Below are 26,920 nucleotides of genomic sequence, written 5' to 3'. Positions count from 1 at the left end.
GTGACCAGGCAATTTACAGTACACTTTGCGAACTGCAGATGCATTCTTGTTCTTTCGAATTCGTTTCATAGATAAGAGTCAAAACTGTTGATACCACTGTGAACAAGTATATAATAGACCGTTTCTTGAAAAGAACTCCATTGCTAATCAGCTGGTCCATAATATAAAACGCATTACACATGCATATATACACACCGGGATAAATAAATATATGCATACATACCATGAGAAATAGGTGGGCAGCAGAGAATGGTTCACAAGGCTTAATGTGTTTTTGTTTTTGGTGCATTTTGGTGGTACAGCCACAAAAATGTTGCCAACACCATTGTTACTGAGAAGAGAGTGAGGAAAGGGGTGCCTGAAAGATGATTTTGTGGTTTGAATGACAACTGGGAATGCTGTGGCATGATCAGCCGATGCACTAAATATTATTTCTTGTTCTGTTACACCGATGTTATCCAATGGTGGCTTGTTTAACTAATGTTCTCCCATTCAAGAGTACTTTATCATGTCACATGTTGTGTGTCACTCGCAGGGATTAAATAGACGCCCAGGCAGCTGAAACTCTAGGTCCACTAAAAAGCTATTAAACATTTGTCAACAAGGGGCTGATGTAGAAAGAACTGCTACAGTGATTAGGTCTATATTTGGGTAACTTCCCTGGCCCCCTTGGTCTACATGCAGGTGTCCCTTTCTTTGGAGAGGTGCAGTATCATTGATAGCATACTGCTGTCCTCATAAGAAATCTCAATGTGATCTCTTATGGGGACATCTGTATGTTGTCAGTGGTACTGCTCTTCACCAATCTCAATGTGATCTCTTATGGGGACATCTGTATGTTGTCAGTGGTACTGCTCTTCACCAATCTCAATGTGATCTCTTATGGGGACATCTGTATGTTGTCAGTGGTACTGCTCTTCACCAATCTCAATGTGATCTCTTATGGGGACATCTGTATGTTGTCAGTGGTACTGCTCTTCACCAATCTCAATGTGATTTCATATGAGGACCTCTGAGTGTTGTCCCGCTCTCCATTAAAATAGGTTGTGAGGACATCTGTAAATTGTAATTTATTGGAGGGGTGCAGTGCCACTGACAAATGTTTTCTTCTGCTCAAGCTATTTCTATTTACATTCCCTGTTTCCCTGATTCTTGTTTGTTTTATTTTATTGTTTGGAGCGGTGCAGTACCAAATTACTGACAAATTACAGATGTCCTCATAAGAAATCTCAATGTGATTTACTTTGAGGAACTCTGTATTTTATGTAATGTCTTCCTTCCTGTGCTGTCATTTCTCAGTCCTTTTCCCATGCTCAATGTAAAATGCAATAAATAACTAAAATCGTCAAAACAATTGGCTTTCCAAATGCTTGTTTTCTAAAGTTTGTTTTGCAATTGCCGGTTGTGTTGTATAAAATGTATTAAATATTGGTCGGAGATTAAAGGCAATTGTGTTTACTGTTGAAATAACAACATGACAGTTAAACAAATGACTACATTAAGTGATTTGCAGAACTACTGGAAATACTAGCATCTTGAAAATATGTAAACCCCATAGGTAGGAATGACTCCTATAGAGCAATGTGTGGGGACCAATCTGTGATGCAGCACTCATATATACGCTAATAACCTCACATATATGATAATGACTTTGCCATTGCTTAATAAATGCGCACAAAACCTTCCAAACAGTGCAGTCACTTTTGATGGGGGCAAAGCTTTTAGGTGGTCCCAAAATTTTGCATTCAAACTACAAAGGGAATTTTTGCTCACTCCTAAGCAAGGCCTGCTGAACAGATTTACAACAAACCTGGACTGGTGGCTAGAGCTTGTTCCAAATTGAAATTCATCTGTTGTTTGGTGAGAATCCTTCCAGAAAAAAACGTTTACATGTAAAAAAAAAACGACTATATGTGTGCGGTTGGGTACGAGAAAACTGCAGGACAAAATCCTTTTTCTGCACAGCTATATAGATTACTTGAACCTGGTCTAAAGATTGTCTGTACAGGTGCCATCTTAGTTTTTCTTGTAAGTGGACAGTTTTACAGCATTGCGCAATGAAATGAGGGACTAAAAGCAGGACTGTATGACATGTGTTGACCCCAAAGGGATGAGGTCATGACAAAAACAGGGAAAATACCAACATTTCAAGGGGAAATCCAGCCAAACCTGGTCCCCTAGATGTGAGATCTGACCAACGCTCATATGGATAGCATGGAGATAGGGGTGGGGCTATGAAAATGAATGCATAACCATGTTCATTCAGAAAGGAGTGTAGTCTCTGTAGTCCATCACGGAAAAATGCTTACCATGTCTGCAAACAGTGAGGGCGCTAGGCTATAAAAATGCATGAATAAACACTCGAGGTTTGTAAGCACGCGATTAGATTTGTGCGAGCAATCGTGATATGTATGTCCTGAATGAATCCAACCCAGTTATTGATGAACAGACACGATTCAAAAGTAATAGGGGAATCCAAGACTATAAGTTTGTGTCGATAACACAGTTGAAAGGCCCTGATTTGAAAAAGGCCTTAGAAAAGGCCGAAACACGTGTCATCAAATAGGGCAATTTTTTGATATAATAAATCACTCTTGTAACTTATACGTTGGCGCAGTCTTCATTCTGTGTCTTCATCTTAAACTTGCATGAATAAACCGGTTCACTTAGGATGGGGTGTGTCACAAGAACAACACAACCATCAATGCATGTGTCTTGACAGGTACAGGCATGGAACTGCATTGTGCTCTAGCACCTTGAAGCGTCTCTTGTGCTAGATGGGATCACCAATAAAGATCTCAGACCAAATAACCAGACAGACTCAAAGAATATGGCAAAGTACTACTTTATTCTTAGTTTAATAAAGCAGGACTAACTGGCAGACATCAGACTGATGCTTGCACGCTCACACACAAACGTGACTATACAGAGGTCTTGTACCCCAAAATGTGTCATCTATGATGTCATCCTACGTGGTAAACTTTAAAACCTATTGAAGGGAGGGATTGGTTAGGAGAACATATGTACCTATATATCATATAAGTGTTAGTATATCATTAGTTGTCTCTTATCTTTAAGATACACCTTGACCTACCTCTAAATACATATAATCCTGATTGTAGCAAACAAAATGGCAGTGGATTGGTCTATGCAACATTGTATAGCAGGTTGCCCCATAGACCCTATGATTGGTTGGCATTCTCACCCAACCTTGGACTTTGGGCTTGGGTAGCAGCACATAAGCGAAACCCAGGTGCTCGAGTCACATCAGATTACTCCCCACTTTCTAATATGCCAAGCTACTTCCTTTCCCTTTCAGGATTTTGTATTGTTTTTTTAAATCTGGATTTCAGTTTCCGAATCCGGAGAAGGATTTTTAAAATTTCCAGATGAAGTGTCAAGCTCCTTTAGATTTTGGTAGTGTCTTCAAGAGCATGTTTTAGATTTTCCCCATCTCTCATGAGTCCGGCCATGAACCAAAGTTTCTGTCTGGAGTTGACCTTGTAGCCTGCTCTCTGTTCTGGGACATTCAATGGAGTATAAGCACATCACTATCTTAGTCCAGAGCTTAATTAATAGCTCTTGTTTTCGACTTCTGATTCACGTGTGAAGAGACCACAAATGTGTTGATTTGAACCTTTTATTTACTGCTATTTGTTTCAATTATAATGGGTGTAATTGCCCCTCTTGGCCTCTAGAGACTTGCTCACTCCATCTTGTATAGACATTATACACTTTTTATTGTCCAATACTTGGCTCTTGTAAATGTTTTCTTGTACAATAATCTAAGAAAAATATGTCTCACGTTCATGGCTTAGCCGTCTGCCTTCCTTTGTGCTTTGGAGCTATTCCACAAATAGCTTTGTTGATCCCAGGCCAACATAGACTCCTCTTTATTTTTCACACAAGACTGTTTCTTCAACATCTCCTGACCCTGCAGCCCTGGTCTATCTCTGAGGTAACTGGAATGAATCTCACATGAGCTGACGTCCATCTCCCAATGATGGCCATCCTAGCCACGTTATATATTCTCTATAGCAAGCTTCTATATATCTTATCCGCCTTGCGTTACTGCATATATGCATTAATTGGTGAGCAAGTTACATTGTTTTCTTTTGCATATATGATTACTTTATCATTTCATACATGTTTCTCTTGTTGCTTCAGTTACATCATCACTCCTAAGTATTTTCATATGGTTTCAGTATGTCTTGCTACATCTTCTTGATGACATCACTCTGCCCTCATCATATTTTACTCGGCGCTTCGTGATGACCAATGGTGCATGCTGACATCCTTCCACATGATATCCTTCAATTCTTTCAGTGTGAGGATACATTTGAAACGGTTGTCTGAGTGCATATTGTCTCTTGCACACTTGATGTGGAATAGGCACAACACATGGGGCCTCATTACAAGAGTGGCAGAATGGGTTAACGGGTGCCGCAAAAGGATGCCGACCCGTTAACACCATTCCGCCACATTCCGAGGTCCTGTCGCGGGACCCGCTCTGCATGTCTGGTTTTACCAGACGTGCAGAGCGGGTCCCGCGAGGGGAAGAGGGAGCTAACAACGGGCCGGTCGTAATCGGCCCATTGTTATCTCCCTCCCCCATTCCCATTCAGCCCTATCGGGGCTGAAATGGGAATGGGGAAGGTCCGGGCCCGGGTTCCTGGAGGAAGGAATTACCGGGCCCTCCGAACTCGGAATGGCTCGGTAATTCCCCATTCTGGGAACCCGGACCCGATTTTGGCAGCAGCACATGTGTACAAGCACATAATCGGGGAGAAAAGGTTCCCGGGGGCTGTCCCATGCTGCTATTTTTGTCCATGATAACTTACGATCTATGCTGTTGAATGCGTGTGTGAAATTGACAAAGGCAATGTACGTTTTCCTTCTCTTCTTTAATGTCCTAACTTTAAAGATGTTTATCAACAGCAGGTTCAGACTGCATCTTACTTGATTTACAAACCATGTTTGCCTCAAATCGTAGTGCCCTAATTCAATAACCCACCTCTTCAGTCTAGTCAGAAGGAGGGATGCAAAAATCTTTCCCAATGCATCCAGGATGGCAATGGGGCGATCATTTTTTGGGTCCACCCTAATTGTCTTTTTAAAGATCGGGATCACCATGGACCATTTCCAGGATTTAGGGACCTATCTCTATGTCGTAACCTCAGTAAAGAGTTTCATGCAAAACTCAGTCCACTCTTCCAGGGGAACCCTTCAGTGTAAGATTTGAAAGGCTGTCAGGGCCAGGAGCCCTGGAATTACTGGTCTTTTACATCAAATCTGCAACTTCTTCTTTCGAGATACTCGGGTCCGATGCCATCTTTCCCGGCAAAGACAGGGCTAAAGGCTCTGTTATCAGACATTTCTCATATAAAGCTACAAAGATGGTCACCCAAGAATCCTCATTTGCTGCTCTACATTGGAGAGCCCTCTGCGAACCCCCTGCTTCATTCAACAGGAGCCATAGGCTTCTACAATCCCTATTGGAGAGAACCTTTAACATTTGCTCCACATCTGCTTGTAAGGTGATACATTTTGTGCGATATTAACCAATTTTTTATGTTGTTGTTTCTGCTTGTTTATCAGTTCCATACCTCCTAATCCTGTGAGGAGCCGTCATTTTCTATCATCCGTACTCAGTTCAAGTTTCTTTAGGCTATTTCTTTGTTATACCAATGTTTCGGTTTGAACTGAGTGTTCAACCCACTTACTTTGATCTCTCGGTAATCACTCAGCAAAGGTACATAGTCACACCCTATGCTCTTATGAGTGAGGGTCACAGAATATTAATTGTTCAGCAAAACCACATTGTTGAGTTTTAGGCAAAGTCTATTTCTTCCCTGACTAACAGCCAGTTTGTGGTGTCATCGCTCAACTTCACTATAGGTCGATAGCTCCAAACCATTTTCACCAAATCGTGATCACTATGGATCAAACTTACAACCTCTAATGTTTTTACTAGGGGGAAAAACCTTGGGTGAAACAAAGAAGCAATCTAGAGTGGAGCATTGTTTACCTCTGCTCCAAGTGGTCGCCCCAGGTATATCCCCTGGGTGGTTCCCAGTTAGCATGTGCAAATTCTGCCTCTCTCAACCAGATCATTGCCCTTGCTTTTTTTCCCATCCATTTCTGATTAAAATTGTGATCCCACTGCTTTCTTCTTTTACCTTCATCTAATTTATATTGAGATCCCCACACACTATTATCATGGGGTCAGTTAGACTTAACATAAAATCGTCAACCAGACCCATAACCGTATCCACAAAACACACATCTTTGCAAGCCGGTGGGTTCCAATACAAATTTATGAATACCAGAAATAGAGGAGTCCCGCAATCACCCTTCCCAATTCTACAGTTATTATTTGCACGTATGCGTTAGGGTTACATGACTTCACCACTTTAATTCTCAGATCTTTTTTTATCAATGTCAAGAGTCCAGTAGTAGGTCTCCCTTTCACACCCTTCTGAGCAGGGTTCAAGAACAGATTGAAACCCTCAACCACGGGTACAGACAAGAGTCAGGTCTCCTGAAGGCAAAGAATATCAAAGCTTTCAAGGGTATTCAGCCTGCTGTTAAACAGGAGACTGAAGTCCCTCGTGTTCCAGGAGCCAAATACAACTTGGTCCCTGGTGAGAGGCCCCCAGCACTAATGGTTTCTATTTTCTTTCAAGGTACAGGCCAGCCACCCCAGCTCTCTCCGTCCGATAGACTGCACTTGGGGCTAATCTGCACTGCTATGCCCCTTTTGGACGCTGGTTGTGAATTAATTGTGATCTTGATTGTAATTCTGGTGTCAAAGTGTTTGAACCTCTGAGGGGGGAGGCCCTTAGCTCCCCAGGCCCACCACCCTGTTGCACAACTGATAAGGTAAGTGGAGGCCCTCTGTTTTCCCTAGCCGCAACGGCCCAAGGCTTACCATTCCTAAACGTGTCATGTCTATCACAGAGAGGGATCATTCTGTCACTGATATCGAAACCGAGTGGCCACAGCTTCTCAGATGACTCCAATAACAAATTACAAATTATTTTCAATCTTATATGGAGACAGACATAATCAAATTTCAAGGGTATTGGTTACTCAAGTTAAACGATGTCACCCGAGTCTATGGCACTCAAATTCAGTCTGTGGTGGAGTAGCCTCAGAATATTTGTGTGGTTCATCCTCAACCCATCGTCCACTGACAACATTGTATCCATGTATATCCTTTGTGTCTCACTACTGCTTCTGATGTGAGATGGGCATTTGACATTGGTAACTTTAGGAACTGCCTGATTTTTATAAGCCAGATGGCATGTCCGCTTTTTTACCTTTTACCAAACTCCTGGGAATCTGTCAGAGTACTTTTGGGGGTCATTCTCCAATCCCCTGTTCGGGATCTGGATCCATTCGACGAGAGATATTAGATGGCAAGCCACATGGCTCATTCGAGTTTCTCGATTTAAACAGGATTGGGAGACCCTTGTTTTTTATGCAGTCGTTTCTCCTCTAATGTTAGAAATCCCTCTGAGCATGACTTAGTTGTTGACGTCTCTCTAGGCCGTCTCACTTCGTGATCTTCTAGTAATTCCTGGAGGACTAAACCATCCACCCACACAACAGAGGGAGTAGAGTCAGGTGAACCCTGCCACTTCCATCGATTTCGTATACCGAGAGATCCAAAAGCTCTGGTCCTGCAGTTCAACAGTCCCACAAGCACTAACATTCTTTGTTACCTCCCCCAGTGCTGTTTGGATCTAATATGCCAAGCTACTTCCTTTCCCTTTCAGGATTTTGTATTGTTTTTTTAAATCTGGATTTCAGTTTCCGAATCCGGAGAAGGATTTTTAAAATTTCCAGATGAAGTGTCAAGCTCCTTTAGATTTTGGTAGTGTCTTCAAGAGCATGTTTTAGATTTTCTGTTGCTTTGTTTGCGGGGGAGGTTTATTGCTTCTGACCATCTGTTTCTTCTTTCTCCTTGTATAAAAAATGTCATACATATTTTCCACCACCTGATCTTTTTCAGCCGAAGGGTCTGCAACCAACCCCACCCCACCTTCAATTATTGCAGCAGTATGTGCGTCACTCACCCTGGAGGGGGAGGCAGGGGAAACTTCAGTCCAGTCAAGGAAACAGATTCAGGTGCCTGGTCAGAGGTTGCATATCTCACGCTCAAAGATGACGACGTTGTTAAATGCGATTGTGTTCCTATATTGGCTGGCACAATCATACCTTCTTCTATAGACCCCGTTGAGGGGCCAGCATGCTTTGACTTCGGTCATGATAGTACTTTTACGTTTCTCTTGAAGAGCCTTTGAGAATTTTCTTGGGTCGCTCCCTTTCCACACTTCAAGATCTCTCTTGCTGCCTCTAATGTAAGTTTTTTGTTAGCCCCCACTTTGGCATGTGATCCCAAAGTAATTTTTGCAGGAGGCTTTCAGAGGCACATTCTTTGTCCAGTCTGTTTTGAAGTAAATTTACAAAAGCTTCGATGTGAATCAACTTAGAGTGAGTCATGGCCAACAGGGTGGCTTGATCTTTGTAGTTATCATTAATAGCCTTGTACAGTTTCATGAAAGGCGAGAGTGATATTGTCAGTGCTGACATTAGGCTACATTGAGTCTGTAAATCTGTTGTCTCTCTCTGGTGTTCCCTCCAGTTATCTTTTTTGTGCGTATCTTTGGGGTATTGTGTTATACCCTGAATGCTCTGTTTGTTCTGAGGAGGAGTAAGAATATGGGTTACACCTTTGCGCACTCTCCATGGTGATGTTGTTGGTGTTCAACCCAACTACTTCCTCTGGATTGGCCAACATTCTTGTTTCCTTTGGGAATGACCTAGGACTAAACCTAGGTCTTAGGTGACCTCTTTGATGTTTTTCCATTTGTAGATAGATGGACACAATGTCCTTCGTCAGCCTTGCAGTCAGTAAATTAGATTCAGCCTTCACCAGGGCTAAATCTTTAGCCGACCATGTGTCCGACGGGGCCGTAGGTCGACTGGCTTCACGGATATCAGCCAAACATCTCTTTATTTGAGCGAGTGTAAAGTCCAATTTCAGAGAAAGACTCAGTGAGGCTGGACTGAACACACCAATTGAACGGGATATGTTCCCTACACTCAAGTGGGGAGAAGGTGCAGCCTCCCTACGAGTTACGCGCTCTTGCAACTCCAATAAGTCCTCCACTAAGTTTTCATTTTGTAACAAGTCCATATCAGAGAGTTTGTTGAGGAGAGAGACTTCCCTCTCTTTTGGCATCGCATTGCGGGAGGGCCAGCTGACCTTTGCCACCTTTGCAGGGTCAGGTAAATCTTCTCACTTGTGGTGTTGTCCAGAAGCTGCTCAACCTGTGGTTCCCCTTTGTTTCCATCCTACTCGGAAGCTTGAGATAGACCCATCCCACTCATGGTGGCCTCCGGGAGCTCTCGTCAGTCCTGGTGAGAAAGTTTCCATTTGACATCAAAAGCTCCACCAATGGATAAGGGGTATGTAGGATGGCCATTGTTAGAAGGCATGAACTGGGTCGGAACGACCCATCAATAATTATCTCATTATTCAGGTGAGCGGGGGTGAGGGTGAGAGTAATCAGGTGAGCTTTAATTCTCTGGACTTGGCCGGCCACCGGAGCAGCAGCTGACTTTGCATACAATGCTACTGGGGAAGCAGGTAAAGGTGGTATCGAGTTTAATGGGGGATGAGTAGGTTGCTCAACACACTCCCTTCCACTTGGATCCAAAACTTTTAAAGCATTGACATTAGGCTCTGAGACCGACATAACCCACTGTAAACTCACACTTGTCTGGCTCACCTTATCCTCCGGCTGAAGCAGCGTTCTGTTTTCTTCAGAGAGGAGCCAAACTTGCCTTCTCATCGCTGGCCACCTCCCACTACACCACTGGACACCATAAGTTCAGGAGGGCAGCAGGGACCAGAACTGACTGTGAGAGCTAGTAAACCAGGGGTGGCTTGGGCAGACTTCCTCAGACAGCCTCAGACAGCGTTTATCTACCCCTCCATGCCGCCACATGGTAGGCAGTGGGTTTTGAATAGGAGCTCCATGACCAGCAACAGTAACTATAGCAATAGCAAGCACACTGTCCAAGCCTCAGACAGCCACTCTCTGCCACTCCGCACCGCTCCGCGGTAGGCAGAGGTTTTTGAATAGGAGCTCCACCTCCAGCAACAGTAACGATAGCAATAGCAAACAGACTGTCCACAGCCTTAGACAGCCACTCTCTGCCACTCCGCCGAATATTTCTATATGAAAATTAAATCAGTGTTCTTCATGAAGGGGAATTGAAATAATGTGTTTTTTAAGTCAATGTGCCTCATTATAAGTTTGCCGGCCCGGAAACAACGGTACTGGTAAGCTTGCCGGTACCGTTGTTACCGGACCAGGAAACTGCGAGGTCTGCTCGCGGGTGCCTTCCCGCTGCCAGGACTGACCTGGTGGGCGTACCGGGACACACGAGCAGAGCATGTTGGATGCACCGGCACCATTTAGAATGGTGCCGGTGCATCCGACCTCCCCATTCCTATTGAGCTCTATTGGGCTCAATGGGAATGGGGAGCATTTTATTCCGGTGCCCCCGAATGGACAATTACCGAACCCGGCAAGCCGTAATGACCCGGTAATTGCTCATTCGCGGGCGCCGAACAAAAAATAATACCAGCGGCAGCCGTGACGGTTTTACCAGCACGGCTACCGCCAGTTTTATAATGAGGCCCAATGACTGCGTAACACTTTGCCTTAGATGGGATGTTACACAATATTTTCGCAGGATTTGTGCTTGCTTTTTTAATTGTTTCCTCTGGACCTTCATTGTGGACTTTACTGAGAGTCCAAGGCCTAGGAACTGCTGGTGTCAGCTCCCTCTATTTTTGAAAAATGTATTGCCTATTTCAGGTCTCACATTTACCTGTCAATGTATGTGTGTGTTGGAGTCAGATTTGAAAGCCCTGCATAACAAGTAACTGTAGATTATTAAACGTGCGTACAATGGCCACCACATGCAAACAGACCCAATATTCAACAGGGAGAGTGGGAGAGAGACAGAGAAAGGGATAGAGAGAGAGAGAGAGAGAGAGAGAGAGAGAGAGAGAGAGAGAGAGAGAGAGAGAGAGAGAGAGAGAGAGAGAGAGGGAGAAAGAGAGAGAGCTCTGTCAAAAGATATAAACATTAACGATTAAAATTAAAACATCTCATGTGTACATTCTGATGATAGAGAGCTACGTATCCCACCACTACGAAGGTTCCATTAAGGAATTTTGGGTGATAAAAATTAATCTGGAGTCAAAGTGATTTTAATTTGATCCCAAACTATAACTTTTAAAATCTTTTAAAACCTTCAGTAGAGGTAGACTGCAAGCTACCTGAAAGTGTATCATACACCGTCGAGCCCAAACCCAGCCATCAGTCTACTACTTTGAGGTTACACTCCCTTCTCCTGAGTGGTACTTTGAAACCTTTCCTCTGCAATTTGCATTTAGTCCTTTTCTACTTTTCTTTTAACTGCGAGGACCCGATGGGACCCGATGGGAGATTGCAACATTGTGGAACCCTCCTCTAGTACCGGAACCATTGGTGTCATTTTTATCCATTCTAAAGACTATGGGCCTCATTACGACCCTGGCGGAACTGGTTAAACGGCAACGTAAAAGGCTGCGGCGCCGTTCAACCCGTTCCGCCACATTACGAGGTCCCCTCGCAGGACACGTTAAGCACGCCTGGGAAAACCAGGCGTGCATACCGGGTCCCGTGAGGGGAAGAGGGAGCAAACAACGGGCCATCTCGTAATGGCCCGTTGTTTACTCCTTTTCCCATTCCCATTCAGCCCTATGGGGGTTGAAATGGTAATGGGGATGAACCGTGTCCGTGTCCTCGAGTGAGGAATTACTGGGCCATCCGAACTCGGAAGGGTCCGGTAAGTCCTCATTCCGAGGACACGGACACGGATTTGGTTTTGCCGGCAGCAATGCCGCCAATAGCGGCATGGCTACCGGCATACCTCGTAATGAGGCCCTATGCCAAAAGGTAACAACCATGTTAACACTTAAAGGGTAATTTTATTGTGGGACGTGGCGTGGACAAATTGTAATTTTCTGGCTTAGACCAGCAATATGCCAGCCAATTATGATACGGCCCACTTTGATTGATTTGACGTTAGGGTGCAAGAGGAAGGGGTGCAAAACCTACTACTACCTCCCTGAGACCATGAACTCTGTGTTGAAAATACACCTGCATCCCCACCCAAAATGTTGATGAGAGCTGAGATGCTGCAATATATTTGTAACAAAACAAGACAGAATCCATAAGGATCCAATTAGGATTCTCCTGAATCTTGTTCACCGCATTGCACCTCACACACCAAGTTAATTACATCCCCATTCACATCCAGCCACAAATAGAACTCAGCCATGTCACATTAGCACCAGGGGCGGGTCGCAGCCAATCACATTCTCTGATCTCAGCCCGCATTCTACGGAACCCACAGGCTTCCTCCCCACGGCAGGCTGCCAATATTTTTTATTTTTAAAAATATTCCCCTAAACCACCCTCCCTCCATTTACTTTTTGGCTGCAGCAGCACTGGCCGCCACGCGCAACTGTTCCCCGCCACCCTTAGCACTCTGGTTTACCACCATAGAAAGGGAAGAGGGGCTCCGTATGGAGCCCAGCCTTGCATTTCCATGGCAGCCATCTTAGAAAAGGATTTTCCTTTGTTCAAAGGGGCCCGTGCAGCATCCTGTTAAACAAAGAAAAAACGTTTGTTTTTTTAGCACCCCGGGTTGCCACTTTGGTAACCCAGGGTGCTAATGGCGTTAACACCTAGTCCAGCCCACTGGATCAAGTTTTAACTTCACATAGTTCCATCTTGAGAAACCAGCCTGCTTCACAGAAAGACATCCTGCTAGGGACATTTACAGGAGCAGGCAGAGTAAATAGGTCTGTGCTGGAGCAATAAAGACCTCAAGCCTCATAAAGTGTGTGCTGTGATACTTCAGATTCCTGTTAATTCAACCCATCATGCACATACTTAGTGAGTGGCATTAACAATTGTTTTGGCAATGGCATGGAAACACATCTATCTGGCACACATAGCAGCAGCTTTCAACACCATCAGTCAAGCATCCTTAATCAAGAGACTATAAGAATCTGGCATTCATGTCTATGCACTGTTATGGTTAAATTCCTTCCTCATATACAGAACCGAAACAACCTACTTGTTTATTTATTTATTGTTTGCTTGTTAGGCACTTATACAATACGAATATACTGCTTCAAAGCGCCCCCAGACCAGGGCGGGAGAGTGGGAAATACAATTACAACACAATATTAAGAGCAAAGGGAGAAGAGAGAGAGGGATGAACCTATTATGCCATGTCAGTATTCAGAACGTGCAAGTGCAGAAAGGAAGAAGGAAAAGGGGGTAAGAGCTGCAAAGTCTGAGCTCGCAGGTGAGACATGGATGAAATGCTAGGAATGATTGAGTGCTACACGGCCTGGGCCGCGGGAGGTGTAAGTGCGAGACTCCAGGGCGGAGGGTGTGCAGATGAAAAGTGCTGTGGGAGACAGGAGCTGGGGAGAATTGGCGTGGGAGGTCAAAGCCTCGAAGATGCATGAGAGCCCAGGACACCTTAGCAGAGGAGAGAAGGAAGGAAGGAGGAGGAAAAGAGGAGAATCAAAAGGAGCTTCTGGAATTTGAGAAGATCCTGCTCGAGGCGCAGGGAGAGTGGGAGGCTTTCATAAAAGGAGGGACCCCACAGAGGAAATAGAACGACCACCTGCCCTCTGTTTAGCAAAAAGCTTTACACCCAAGGAGTTGGCACCAGAGGAGCTAAGTGATCTAGAGGGAGAGTATTTAGTGAGATAAAGTTGGAGATAGTGTGGTCCTCTGGCCCAGATAGCCTTGTGATGATGCAGAGGGATTTGAATTTAATCTGCGCAGCAACCGGGAGCAGTGAAGACTTTTTAGTGCAGGAGAGATGCGGTCGCTGGGCTTAAGGCCAAGGATATGTCTTGCTGCCCTATTCTGGATAAGCTGAAGGGGTCGTAGAGAGGAAGAAGGTAGATTCAGGAGGAGGTTGTTACAGTAGTTAAGTCTTGAGAGAACCAGGGCTTGAGTCACATTGAGCCTCGGAGGTAAAGTGAGAAAAGGTAGAATTCCTTTGAAAAGGAAGAGCTGATAGTTGGACTTCTTGGCAATGTCCGGAGTGTGAGGGAGGAAGGATAGAGAAGAGTCATAGATGGCTCCAAGTTTTATGTCTTCAGTTGAAAGTGTAGGGTGGGCAAGGAGGAGGGCCAGATTGAGGGGAAGAAGGAGGGAGCAGGGGTCTCAATGGGAAGGATATCAGTTTTACAGGTGTTGAGGCAGTGATCATTGGAGGTGCACCAGGACTGGATGGCAGGTAGGCAGTCATGGATGATAGAGGGTGGAAGAGGGTCAGCAGGGAATCTGAAGAAGAGCTGTGTGCGTAACACTGGAAGTTGGAGGAAAAGCTGGATAAGAGGCGTGCAAGGAGAACAAGGTAGATGTTAAAGAGCCAGGGGAGAGTATAGCGCCCTGGGGGACACCACAGGAAGAGATGGAAGTAGGAGAGGGGGCCCAGTAATACTTTGGAAGAGTGGTTAGTGAGGAAAGAAGGCAGCCAATTGTATGAGGATGGAATGGTTAACTGTGTCAAATGCAGAGGTGAGATCGAGAAGGATAAGGACAGCTGGGGTATTGGAGTCCAGAGATGCAAGCAATTTTTCACAGGTGTTCAGAAGATCAGTTTCCGTGCCCCTGGATGCTGAGAATCCAGATTGATGGTTGTGGAGGACACCAACAAGTTCAGTGTGAGAGTTAAATTGGGGGCAAGGCCAGCTCATCAAGTAGCTTCCCCAGGAAGGGGGTGATGGAGATAGGGCGATAGCTGGCAGGGCATGTAAGGTCAGCGGAAAGTTTTTTCAGGAGCGGGCACACAAGGGAGTGCTTGAGGCTGGAGGGGAAAGATCCAGTGGTAAAAGAGGGATTGCAGAAATAAGCAAAAGCAGGGGCATGAGAGCCAATGTTATCCTTGATGGTCCTGGATGAGCAAGGGGAGACATGTTTAGAAGATATCTTCATGGAGCGGACAACACTGGCAACTTCCTCAGGTGTGACTGGAGAGGAGGAGGAAAAGGAGGAAGGAGAGGAGTGTGTGTGTAGGGAGGTGAGGGACGGGTTATGAGGGAGAGTAGAGAGGATGGTCAGAATGTCATGAGTTTTGGTGGCAAAGTGTGAGGCCAGTGCATTGCATGGGGCCTGGGACGGAGAAGATAAGGAGGAGAAAGCAAAGGGGTTGGCTAGTTCCTTACAGATTTCGAAAAGTTCTGCTGAGTTTTTGGATGCGCCTGTGACCCGTGACAGAATATGATCTCTTTTCTTTGCACGGATGGCGAGTCTGTATTTGTCAGAGGATGAGCCAGAGGTTTGCCACTTCCGTTGTGCTGCCCTGTACTTTCGTTTCAGGACTGCAAGTTCAGTGTCGTACCAAGTGTTATGCTTAGAGGTAGGTTTCAGATGGATCCTTGTGACTGGGGCAAGAATGTCAAGAGTGTTGGTGATGGAAAGATGGTGGTTGTTGGGTGCAGGGCACGAGGTAGAATCAGGGTCGGAGGTTTAGACGGGGGTGAGGGTGGAGGCGAAGACAGCTGCAGTCACTCCTTTCATTTGGTGGGTGTTAGTGAACAAAGTTTGAGCCACTTTTGGGGGGGCGGTCAGGGGGCCAATGGGACCCAAATGGGATGAGAGGAGAGTGTGGTCTGTCTAGGAGAGGGGGGGTGACTTATGGCGGAGAGAGAGAGGTCAGAGTGTATGAGGGCATCCAAAGTGTGTCCTGCTGTGTTGGTTGGCCCAGAGGGTAGAATGGAGAGGGAATGGGAGGAGCAGAGGTCAGCAAATAGAATGGATGCAGAGCAAGGAGACTCCAGTTGAATGTTGAAATCACCTAGAAGGAGAAGATTAGAGGTGGAAGAAAGTAAAGAAGAGCAGAAGTCAGCCCATTCAAAGAGGACTAGGGAGGAGGTGCCTGGGGGCCGGTAGATGTAGCGATGGTCTGGGTGGAGGTGGGCGAGGTGACCAGTTTGCAAACCAGGCTTTCAAAAGAGGAATAGGTCTGGGTAGGTAAGATGGAAGCAGGAACCCACTCAGGGAAGATTAAGGCAACCCCCCCCACCAGAGTGGTGGGGTCAAAGCTTGGAGATGATCTTGAAGCCATCTGGGAGGAGGGAGTCAAAGGCAGTGACTCAGCTGGCATTGAGCCAAATTTCGGTAAGTGTGAGAATGTTGAGGTCAATGTCTTCAAGAAGGAGACCGATGTTGGAGGTGTGTTTGTTGGCTGAGCGTGCATTTAGTGTCGACATGTGGAGGTGGTCTGTGCTTTTGAAGGATTTCTGACGTGGGGTTCAGGGGTGTGGTGCACTATTAAGAGGAGGGAGTGAGAGGGTTAAAGGGGGAGATGCAGGTGAAGGAAGGAAGTTAATGAGAGAAGGCAGGATGCGATAAAAGAGAAGGAGGGTGGGCTGAGGAACCTGAACCAGAATGGTGCCAGTGTGATAGATATTAATGAAGCAACAAGACGATGTGAAGCCAGCCAAGAGGACTTGCCACATGGTGCCACCATTAATAGTGGAGTGAGAGTAAGGAGAGAGAGTGGAGATGAGATGGGGGTCCAGCGATCAGTAGAGGGGACAGGGAAAAGGATATCAAAGAAAACCTCTCTAGAGGAAGCACTGACATAGGTGTCTGCACTGAGAAGTCCAGGTTTTGCACTCAGGATATCTTTTTTGTGCTTTTTCCTGCCGAACCTGGAGAGAGAAGGTGGATAGGTGATAGTGTAGCAGTTAGAGAATATAGGAGAGATGGAGAGAGTCATTGGAAGGTAGAGGTTTAACCAAGAGTGAGAGAGGAGTGGCATCAATGCACTGCGCGGTTCTGATTGAACTCACTAGCGGCCTAGTAGATTGAGTAGGAGAGAATAAATGAAAACTCAGAAGGAATAGAATTACAATGGATAGGTGATGCAGAGATGTATAACCTATACACACATAAAATCGAATTTCAAATGGTGGCAGCAAAACAATGGAGGAAGTGAAACACCCAGGTGCACAGGTAATGCAAAAACACCAACATTTGATTTTACAGCAAACCCAGAATCGATTTTAGCAAGCACTGCTACTTATTGCCTTTTATCTCTACTACCACAACCACCAATAGCAGTGTTCCACAAGAATCAAGCGTCTCACCACTCCTCATCAATTTATACATGACCCCCTCATGAAACTAAACAAAAAACATGGACTAACTTGCTACAACAATGCAGACTAGCACTGACCCAAACAATTCCATCAATAAGTACCTCCATGAGATAACTCTTTGGATGACTAGCAGCAACTTAAAAGAAAACTGAAATACTCAAATACTGATCACCCCACTCAATGCCAATGAACTGCAGACCACTCTCTCTTGGCCACAGGAAATGGGAAAAAAACTAAAAATCAATGGTAATAAATCTGGGAATACTCATGAACAGTAGAACCACAGGTGAAAGCAATAGTCCAAAAATGCGTCTTACACCTACGCTCAATCAGAGCCATCTTTCCATACCTGAGCTTCCCACACTTACCTCTCACCATAATCTCACTGATATTATCAGGAATATGCTGTGCAAACAGCCTATAGATTGGAATGCCTGCCTAAATCACACAAAAAATGCAATGCCTCCAAAACACGGCAGCAAGAAACTTAATAAGAATAAACAAGAGGGAGCGAATCATCTCAGCCTTGAAAAACCTGCTCTGGTTACCAGCGAAGAAAAGAATTCACTTCAACTCACTGTATCACTTACAGAGCACTGCATGGACATAAACCAGAATTCCTCCAATGAAAAATCACCCACTACCACCCATGAAGACCACTAGCTTACTCATGGAATAAAGGCACTATGAGGAAAACAAATACGAAGGTACTGCCTTCTCTAGCCTCAGAGCAAAACTGTGGAACTCCATCCCAAAAGAAATCTGGAAAACAAAAGACCATTGAACATTTTGGAAACTTTACAAAACCTGGCTATTCAACACACTTGGATAGATAAGCTATCCTCCAACCTAAAAAAGGATGCAGACTACAACTTCCTACCTTTGTAAAGTGCTCCATTACTTCTCAAAGGTAGGACCACGCTCAATAAATACAACAATAATAATAATAAAAATAGTAATCACTCCCACCACACTGTTCCCACCAATGCACAACCAAACCCACCTTTCACTGAAATGACATTTCAAGCACCCTTGTAATAACAACATAAAACTCAAAAAGAAACATCATCAAACATGGGCTTACTTGTTCAGGGTAAGACACTCTTCTTTCTTTGTTTTACTCAAAACTCACCGCACTACCTCATAGAATGCAGGATCCAAGTGTGTAACGATAATACAACCTGAAATTAACTTACACATACAAGGTAAAATTCACTAACAAACCTGGTCCAGCAGAACTACCCAATAGACCTAACCTACTAACAACCTAACGTCACAAATACCTCACTCAACACACACCCACTGACTCGCCAACACAATATACTGCTAAAACCAAATATCTGAGCCAACCGCAACTTAATCCAATTCTACATCTCTCCAACCAACTTTTAAAGTCCAAACACGATGCACATCTCCCACCACTGCTGGCCACCTATCTAGAAACATACCATGACCACGAGGAAACACCACAAACCACAAAGACAACTCACCCACATAGATGTCAGTTGCTCCTGACTCTACCGACAACAACAGCTGAGCACAACGCCATGTCTTTTCCACTAAAACCCCTAACCACTCCCTCTCCTCTTTTCCATTTCAGATCCATGACAGCACCTGGAGACCATGAAAATGGTAGTGGTACACAGTAAAAATTCTAATAACATAACATAAAATGTTCCCCTTAGTCTTATTTTCCGATTTTAAACATGTTCACTAATTATTTTTGCTCTTTATAGGAACACATTTTAGTTGCCATTTCAATGACAGTTATTATACTGGTTAAATGTAATTTTCTTGGGTTTCCTTTCAGCAATGTTTATCAGATTTTGTATGATAATACCGTGATAAGCCGCATGTGCCACTAATGGCACACCACCCATAGTCGGAAGGCCCAAACACAGCGAGGGCCTTGCAAGGGATCAGGGCATTTCCTGCCCCTCTCACCCCAGAAGACAGGGCTAACCGCTAATACCAACTTGGGGCTTTCACTCCCTTTTTTAGCGAAATTGTGACAGCGATAATTGCAGGTGCCCAATTTCGCTTAAATAAATGGCAGCAATTTGATACAGCAAAGGACCTTTACTATTTCTATAGTGATTCCGGAGCGGGAGAGAGGGCAGAAGCGATAGAGGGGGAAGTTAAGTGGTTGTGGGCATATCGCAGGACTGAGGGAGAAAAGAGGTTTGTGGGACTGGGTGAGGGGAATGAAAGGGGACATGATTAGAGTTTTTGAGTATTTCAACAGAAAATTGTGGCACAAAAGTTGCAGAGAGAAGCAGGTGCCTACTGGCAGAACCTGCCCACATCTAAGCCACATGAATAGCCAGATGCTCTCCCCTTAGTGCAAGTAAGATAACACTGGTTACTTGTATAACTAGTGTAAGAAACCTGAGGGTGTTCTCACAAATAGTCCCTGGGGATCCACTGCTCAGGTGGCCAGGGAAGGGCCATCCATCTTATATCCCAACCCTGGGGGTGGACAAGCGAGGGAGCATCACCTGGGCATGGGGTCCTTGGGTCTGTGGGGAGGGCGTCCAAAGGTGAGACATGGTATTCCCCTGTTCCATGCCCCAATCCATCCTACCCACCATTGTTGTTCTTGGGATATTGTCACCCAAGTCGTGTCCTACCCCTTGACCTTCACTCACGAAAAAGGGAAGATACAATATCATGGACAGCTAGGGGGAACAAACCCTTTCACAACTCTTGACACTAACATTGTCTCTCCTTCCTCAAAACTCAGAGGATATGCTGGGAACCCACCCTTTTCTCCTCCCTGTGATCCCTCTCCAATAAACCAAGGGATTTAACATCACTCACTCACTTTAATAGACTCTGATAAGTCCCCACACCTGGTACTGAAAAGAGGATGAGACAAGCTCAAACTCCCTAAGTCGGTCGTGGGTATTTCCAATCTCACCCCATCTCCTCCTCCCCATTTCCAATAAGTACTGGTACGAGGAAGAGGCGATCGAGAGCACCATTAGGCTGCCCCACTAAAAGAGTCAGGCAAGGTCAGGCACGTTACTACAAGTGTGCACACCTGACTCCACTTGACTATCCACTATACTATGAAAGGTGTGGTTCTGCCAGAAGAAATGAGCAAGCTAGGGTTGCTTGATGGAACTTAGAGGCCAAGGAGCAGAAGGCTGCAGAAGAAGGAGTCTGGAGGATCCGGTAGAGTGCAGGATGCCGAGACGCTGGCCCGGTGTGTCAGAGGGGATGCAGCATGGTGAGGGAGCTGTGTCTCCAAGGAGCTGGACAAAGAGCTGGCGGTTGCCATGTCAAGGCCAGTGCTCATTCTACTGGGATGTGTTCCAGTCCCAGGGATGTCTGAGGGGCAGGTGGTAAGACCCTGACCTCAATCCAAGACCCTGGAGAACTGCTTTGCCAGCACTGGGCTATTTTGGTGATTTTCCAGAATTAGAGAGAGCTAGTAACTCAGTAGCATGCAGGCGGCTGCAGCAGGAGCAGAAAAAGTGGAAACAGGCAAGCAGACCGACGATTAAAAGTGAGAGAAAGCAAAGCAAAGCGAGAGAAAGTGCACTGGTGGCGCGGAAACTGAAAAACAGAAAGAGCAAGAGAAAGTGCACTGGCAGCGCGGAAACCGTAGAGATAGAAAGTGAGCCAAAAAACAAAGAGCCGGTGTGAATGACCCAGAAGCGGGGAAAAGGATGCAAGCAACCCAAAACGGAAAGTACAGAAAGAAACAGAAAGGAAAAGAATGGAAAGCAAAGAGAGGGTGCGAGCAACCCAAAAATTGCAAAAAGGATGCGAGCGACTCGAAATCAAAACAGAGTGTGCAAGTAGCACAGGAATGGGAAATAAAGTTGCTAGAGTGCATGAAACAGTAAAGAGAAGTGTGCAAGAGGCACAGAAAGGTGAAAAGAGGGTGCAAGGTGTGTAAGAAGCACAGTGAAGTGGAAAAGAACAGAGTGAAAGAGGCATAGGGCCTCATCACGACTTTGGGGGTAACCCTTAAATCCGGCGATCGCGCTATTACCGCTGGCTTTAAGGGTCTGGCAAATCAGTACTTTGGCGGATTTCGCCCCAGCTCTGAGCTGGGGGGGAAATCTGCCGAAAATTGGCGCTATTACCGCCGGCAGGAAATCCGACGGCGGTAAGAGCGCGATAATTCCCCATTGAGCCCAATGTGGAATGGGGCATTCCCGAATGTGCTCAATGGGGAATGAGGATTAACATTACCGCCAAACTCGTGATCCGGCACTATTAGCGCCGGGGAGTTTGGTGGTAGGGCTAATACCACTAGCGGTAATACCGCCGGCGTTACCGCCAAAGTCGTGATCAGGCCCATAGAATGGAAAAAGAAGAAATGTGCAGAGAATAAGGAGGGGGGCTAGAAGTCAGAGTGGTCGTGCCTGTGAGGGGCAAAGAGCCTGCCATTCTCGAAAGTCTCTGATACTACCTCCTCTGAAAGAACTATACATTGAAAGGCACATCCTGACCGGGAGAACTTTTTGTTTAAAGATCAAAGCGGGCCGAAGCTTGGGGAAGGTTACCCTGAGAGGCCCAAAGAGAATTGTTATAAGGTACATCCTAAAAAGGAGAACCTTTTGTTTAAAGACCAAAATGGGTCTAAGCTTGGGGGAAGGGAACCCTGAGAGGCCCAAAGAGAATTATAAAGAACACTGTTATAAAGATCAGAGAGGCCTAGACCTTGGGGAAGGGAGCCCTGAGAGGCCTCAAAGAGACTATCTTTTCATTTTGAATCAAATGGCCCTAAGCATGGGGAAGGGAACCCTGAGAGGCCCATAGAGACATTGGGCCTCATTAGGAGTTTGGAGGTAGCCATGCCGTTCTTACCGGCATGGCTACCCCCAAACCGGGTACCGGGTCCCAAAAATAGGGAATTACTGGGTCATGCCGACTTTAGCGGGCCCGGTAATTCCCATTCTTGGGACCCGTACACGGTACATCCCCATTACCATTTGAGCCCCCGTAGGGGACCCGTTAAACCCGTTCCGCCTCATTACAAGCTCCCCTTGCGAGACCCGGTAAGTAACGCCTGGTCAAACCAGGCGTCCTTACCGGTCCCGCGAGGGGAAGAGGGCGCAAACAACGGGCCACTCGTAATCGGCCCGTTGTTTGCACCCTCTCCCATTCCCATTGAGCCCTATGGGGGCTCAGATGGGAATGGGGAAGGTCCGGGCCCGGGTTCCTGGAGGGAGGAATTACTGGGCCCTCCGAACTCGGAATGGCCCGGTAATTCCCCATTCTGGGAACCCAGACCCGGACCCGATTTCAGCGGCAGCCATGCCGCCAATAGCGGCATGGCTACCTTTGAAGTCGTAATGAGGCCCAGTGTCTCTCTTGATACCATGCCCGTCTCACACTAGGTTGGTCATTGAGGTCACCGATATCTTTTACTGTATTTTATGTTTTACTTTGTTAAATTATTGGAACACTCACATCTTATATCAATAAATGTGGGCCTCATCACAAGTTGGGCGGTGCAGTAGAAATGTGGCTTTAATAGCATTACCACCACATTACTGCACCGCCCAATTAAGAGTTTGGTGGAAAATTGGAGGATACACCTCCAGCTCTGAGCTAGAGGAAAACTGCCGACTTTACGCCCATTTTTGATGCAATTACCAGAGCGCAATTACAGCTGCAGTAATTGCACCAAAAAAGCCCCATTGCATCCTATGGACTCTAGAAAAATGGGGGCTTACACAGCCATTTGCCATGCGACGGTAATATCACCAGACCAAGGGCCTCATCACGAGTTTGGTGGTAACCCTGAAATCTGGCGGTCACGCTATTACCGCCAGATTTAAGCGTCTGCCAAATCAGGGCTTTGGCGGATTTCTCCCAAGCTCTGAGCTGGGGGGAAATCCGCTGAAAATTCACGCTCATACCGCCGGTGGAAAATCCGCTGCCGGTATGAGTACGAAAATTCCCCATTGAGCCCAATGGGGAATGGGGCATTCCCGAATGGGCTGAGTGGGGAATGGGGAATTCCATTACCGCCAAACCCGTGATCCGGCGCTAATAGCACCGGGGGTTTGGCGGTAGAGCAGATAGCACCGGCGCTATTAGCGCCGGCGTTACCGACCAACTCGTGATGAGGCCCCAAGTGGCGGTAATGGTAATTGCGTTGGGCTGTGTTCTGGCAGATTTACCACAGCTATACTGCCCAACTCGTGCTGAGAATTTGGCCTATCTTATCCAAGCTAAGACAACAGATACCTTTGAGGTCAAACACTAACCCAATTGCTCCTTTCATAATTAATTGATAAATGAATGTCACACTGAGTGAAGTCGTTGGGTGTGTGAACAGTCACTTAAGAGCATCAGGAGTGTGACAGTAAGTCAAGGAGATTTCACAGTCAATAGCGCATGCCAGTGATATCACCGAATCCACTTCACCTAAAGGAGAAATCTTCGAATTTTCTTTTCTTCAAATTCTTTTTATTATGCAGGGGAGAACCCCTGCCTACCCCACAATTCCCACTACCTTATCGTATCCCCTTATCCCGCACCATCTATGTTTTAAAATGTACCTACTAACTAACCAATTTGAAGAAGAAAAGAAATGGAAGATTTCTGAGTAGGTGCAATTGGATTCGGTGAAATCTACGGTATCGGTCACGAGCAACATGAAAATAAGTGCAAGAAATGAAAAGAGAGGAGATAGGGTCACAAGAGACCATAGGTGTGCCTTTCCTTATATAGAGTGTAGGGACAGTGAAAGGGTCTGATTCATGGAATTTATTGCGTGGCAAATTGGGACTCGGTGTGCTAAACCGCTTGCGAAACCCGTTCGTCGATTCATGAATCGACTGCGTGGGGGAAAATCAGTACTCTGCAGGACTTTCGCACAGGTTCGGACGTCCCTGTGTGCAGTAGATAGCATTGCGCAAGACACCTTGCAGAGCATGGGCCTGACCTGCGCATAGACCAGAGTAGGAGGTGGAACATGCAGAATGAGGAAGAACAAGCAAAATTGTGGGTGTTTCACAACTGTGCAGGTGTATTCATGGATTTGACCGTGCAACCTCACATTGGAGAAATGACCATTCAAAGCTCTCAATGTATCCATCACCTGAAGGCAGTAATACAGACACTTGCGCATAGGAATCACTGCGCAGATGTAAGATCGCATGTTGGATTTAGGGATGCGTGCATGCAGTCGCAGTACCGATAGAAGTTAGGGGTGCACGCAAGCAGTATAGCAGGGTGCAGGAACGGTTTACGGGAGTTCGCGGGCATATTTGCTTGGAAATTACAACTTCTATGACACATGTTACGCATGATGATGGGGTGCTGGGAATAGTTACTAGCGGCCCTGCGCAGTGTCGCCGGGGTGCTGCCTTGGTTGTGAGGGATCATATGCTACTTTTCTGGGGTGCGTTTCTTCACGGTCAAGGAGTGTGCAAAGGTCTGTATGCGAGGCTGGAATTGCTATGCACGGGGCATGTCGTCTAGCGCTATTTTGCATGGGAAATTCTATGAATAAGCGTAGCGCGCAGATTATCTTATTTGTGCAAAGGACTATTCGAGGCACAAACTTTGTGGGGTCAATGTGCCAATTTCCATTAATCGGGCCCAAAGGATGTTAAACCCAGGAAGCAAAGAAAGTGAGATCTTACCATAGTATCAAGTCCTAGTGTCAGCAGCATTAGGAAGAATATGATGGCCCAGAACGGAGACACAGGAAGCCTTGTTAAAGCTTCTGGGTAAACCACAAAGGCAATTCCAGGACCTGAAAGAAACATACACAGGCACCACATGTAACTGAATCTCTTTTCATAAAGAAAGAACACAATGGATGAGAACATATATCTTATATCTTCGCTCGCAATACGCATTCATACAATAACATTACACCCAATGGACTTTACTTGAGAGAAATATGGCAAACTAATATATATGCAAAAAAGTGGATCAAGATTCAAAGGGTAAAAGTCAGACAAAAATAGATTCACTGGATAAATAGATTCACTGGATAAATATTTTACATCCATTTCAGCAGATGTAAAATCCCTGCTGGGTAATGATGCTCGACGTCTCAAGTGCAGACACAGCGATTCTCTGCAAATCGTCCAATCTGAGCATGCCCCGCAGAAAGATTAAATGGACCACATTACCTGAAGCTTTGCACCTGCGAAAATAGAGCAAGTTCATTTTACACTACTTATGCAAAAATCGAGAGAGCAAGCTAAAGTTGCCCCACTTCTCATGTGTGAAAAATAGGATTGGGTTTGAACAAAATCAGGTCCATTCGCTCCCATGCAGTTAACTCCCAAATACATTGAATTCTGTGTATAATGTCCCAGATCTTTGTGCTGCTTTGAGAAAATTTGTCAGCCATAAAGAAGGCTCTATCCAAAGGCTGTTCCAAAACTATAAGAAAAATCCTTACAGCGATATCTAAGACAAGCTCTGGTCTCTTTGAACCTTGTCTAACTTGTCCGCTATCTGACAAAATGGCAAATAACGTGTTATTTTATAGTTTCCCAAAGCAGACTTTCTTCATCTAAGAGTTGGTGAAAGTAGGGCTTTTGTTTTTCACTACTTTGATGGGGATGGTCTTCTGGGCAGGACACATTTCTTCAATGAAGGGCATAAAAGGCTATCTAGAAGAGATACTGGGGTAGTGCAAATAAAGGTATATTGGTCACACATTCAAAATCCATTTGGTAACAGTATACTTCTACAGTTATTAGAGTGTTGTGCCTCATTAGTTATTTCCCATTTTGGAGGCCCGTTGAACAGCATTGGCAGACATGAAGTTACTGCACGCGTTTATTACCAAATGGGTAACTATACCATTGTAAGTAAACGAGATGCCTCCAGTTATAACCTGGCATTTTTATGTGCTTATATGCACTTTTACTGGGACATGTATTGTTATGCTAGGGAGAAAATGTATTTTTTCATTCTCTGTGTTAAACAAAAAATTTGCAGCAGAAACATGCGTAATGTAGTTTGTTACCAAAAGGATTTAATGTTAGTCCTATTTTGACCTTTGCCACCAAGATTAAGCTTCAGCATACACTGACATATCAGTGCTGGTTTTCCTGCTTTTAATGGTTCTGTAGGAAATAACTAATAGCTTTGTGTAATTGCTGGTTGCCCTTGTGTTTCTGTTTCATACACTTTTGCAATGCCCACCTGGAGAACCGTTTCATATCTCTTTTTGTTTGTGGTTTATTACACGGCCTGTGGTAGCGGCCGTGTAGTTATGGTTAAATTGTTCAACTCACAGGAAGAGCACTTTTTGGGTGGATTATAACTTCGCTCTCCCTGGATGAATCCTTACCAAATGTTTCCAAAAAAAGTATATGGCCCGCTCCAAATGTATTTGGTAAGTTTGGTGAGGTTATGTAAAGGGGGAGAAGTTATAGGGGATCCCACATTTTTTTTCTTCCTTGGACACAATGGAAAACAAATGTTGCTCACTCCTACAGCCTAAACTGCTGGATGGATTTTCACCCAATTTACGGCAGGGCAGTGACTTGGTCCCAAAAACATGCTTTTGTAAATTTGGTGTAAATCCATCCAGTAGTTTTCTTTAAAACACTCTAAAAGCAGGTAAAAAATAAATGAGTGATATCTGGGTTCGGTCCACGGACTCACTTCCCTGTTCGGTCCACAGACAGGCATCGGATTGACCTAGAT

At 45.3% G+C, this 26,920-nt stretch overlaps 1 protein-coding gene across 1 annotated transcript in view; it reads right to left on the bottom strand.

The window, feature by feature from the left end:
- Positions 1–26,920, bottom strand: part of SLC6A5 (solute carrier family 6 member 5) — a 426,034-nt gene that overhangs the window by 174,880 nt on the left and 224,234 nt on the right. Inside the window, exon 11 of the mRNA XM_069623483.1 lies at positions 24,889–25,001. Within this exon, the coding sequence (XP_069479584.1) occupies positions 24,889–25,001 (113 nt within the window). The remainder of the gene's footprint in view (positions 1–24,888; positions 25,002–26,920) is intronic.

Source organism: Ambystoma mexicanum, chromosome 11 (assembly GCF_040938575.1).
Source record: "Ambystoma mexicanum isolate Mex_15411 chromosome 11, UKY_AmexF1_1, whole genome shotgun sequence".
Classification (NCBI taxonomy): Eukaryota; Metazoa; Chordata; class Amphibia; order Caudata; family Ambystomatidae; genus Ambystoma; species Ambystoma mexicanum.
Note: the sequence above shows the minus strand (reverse complement) of the source record. Positions and strands in the feature narration are given on the sequence as shown.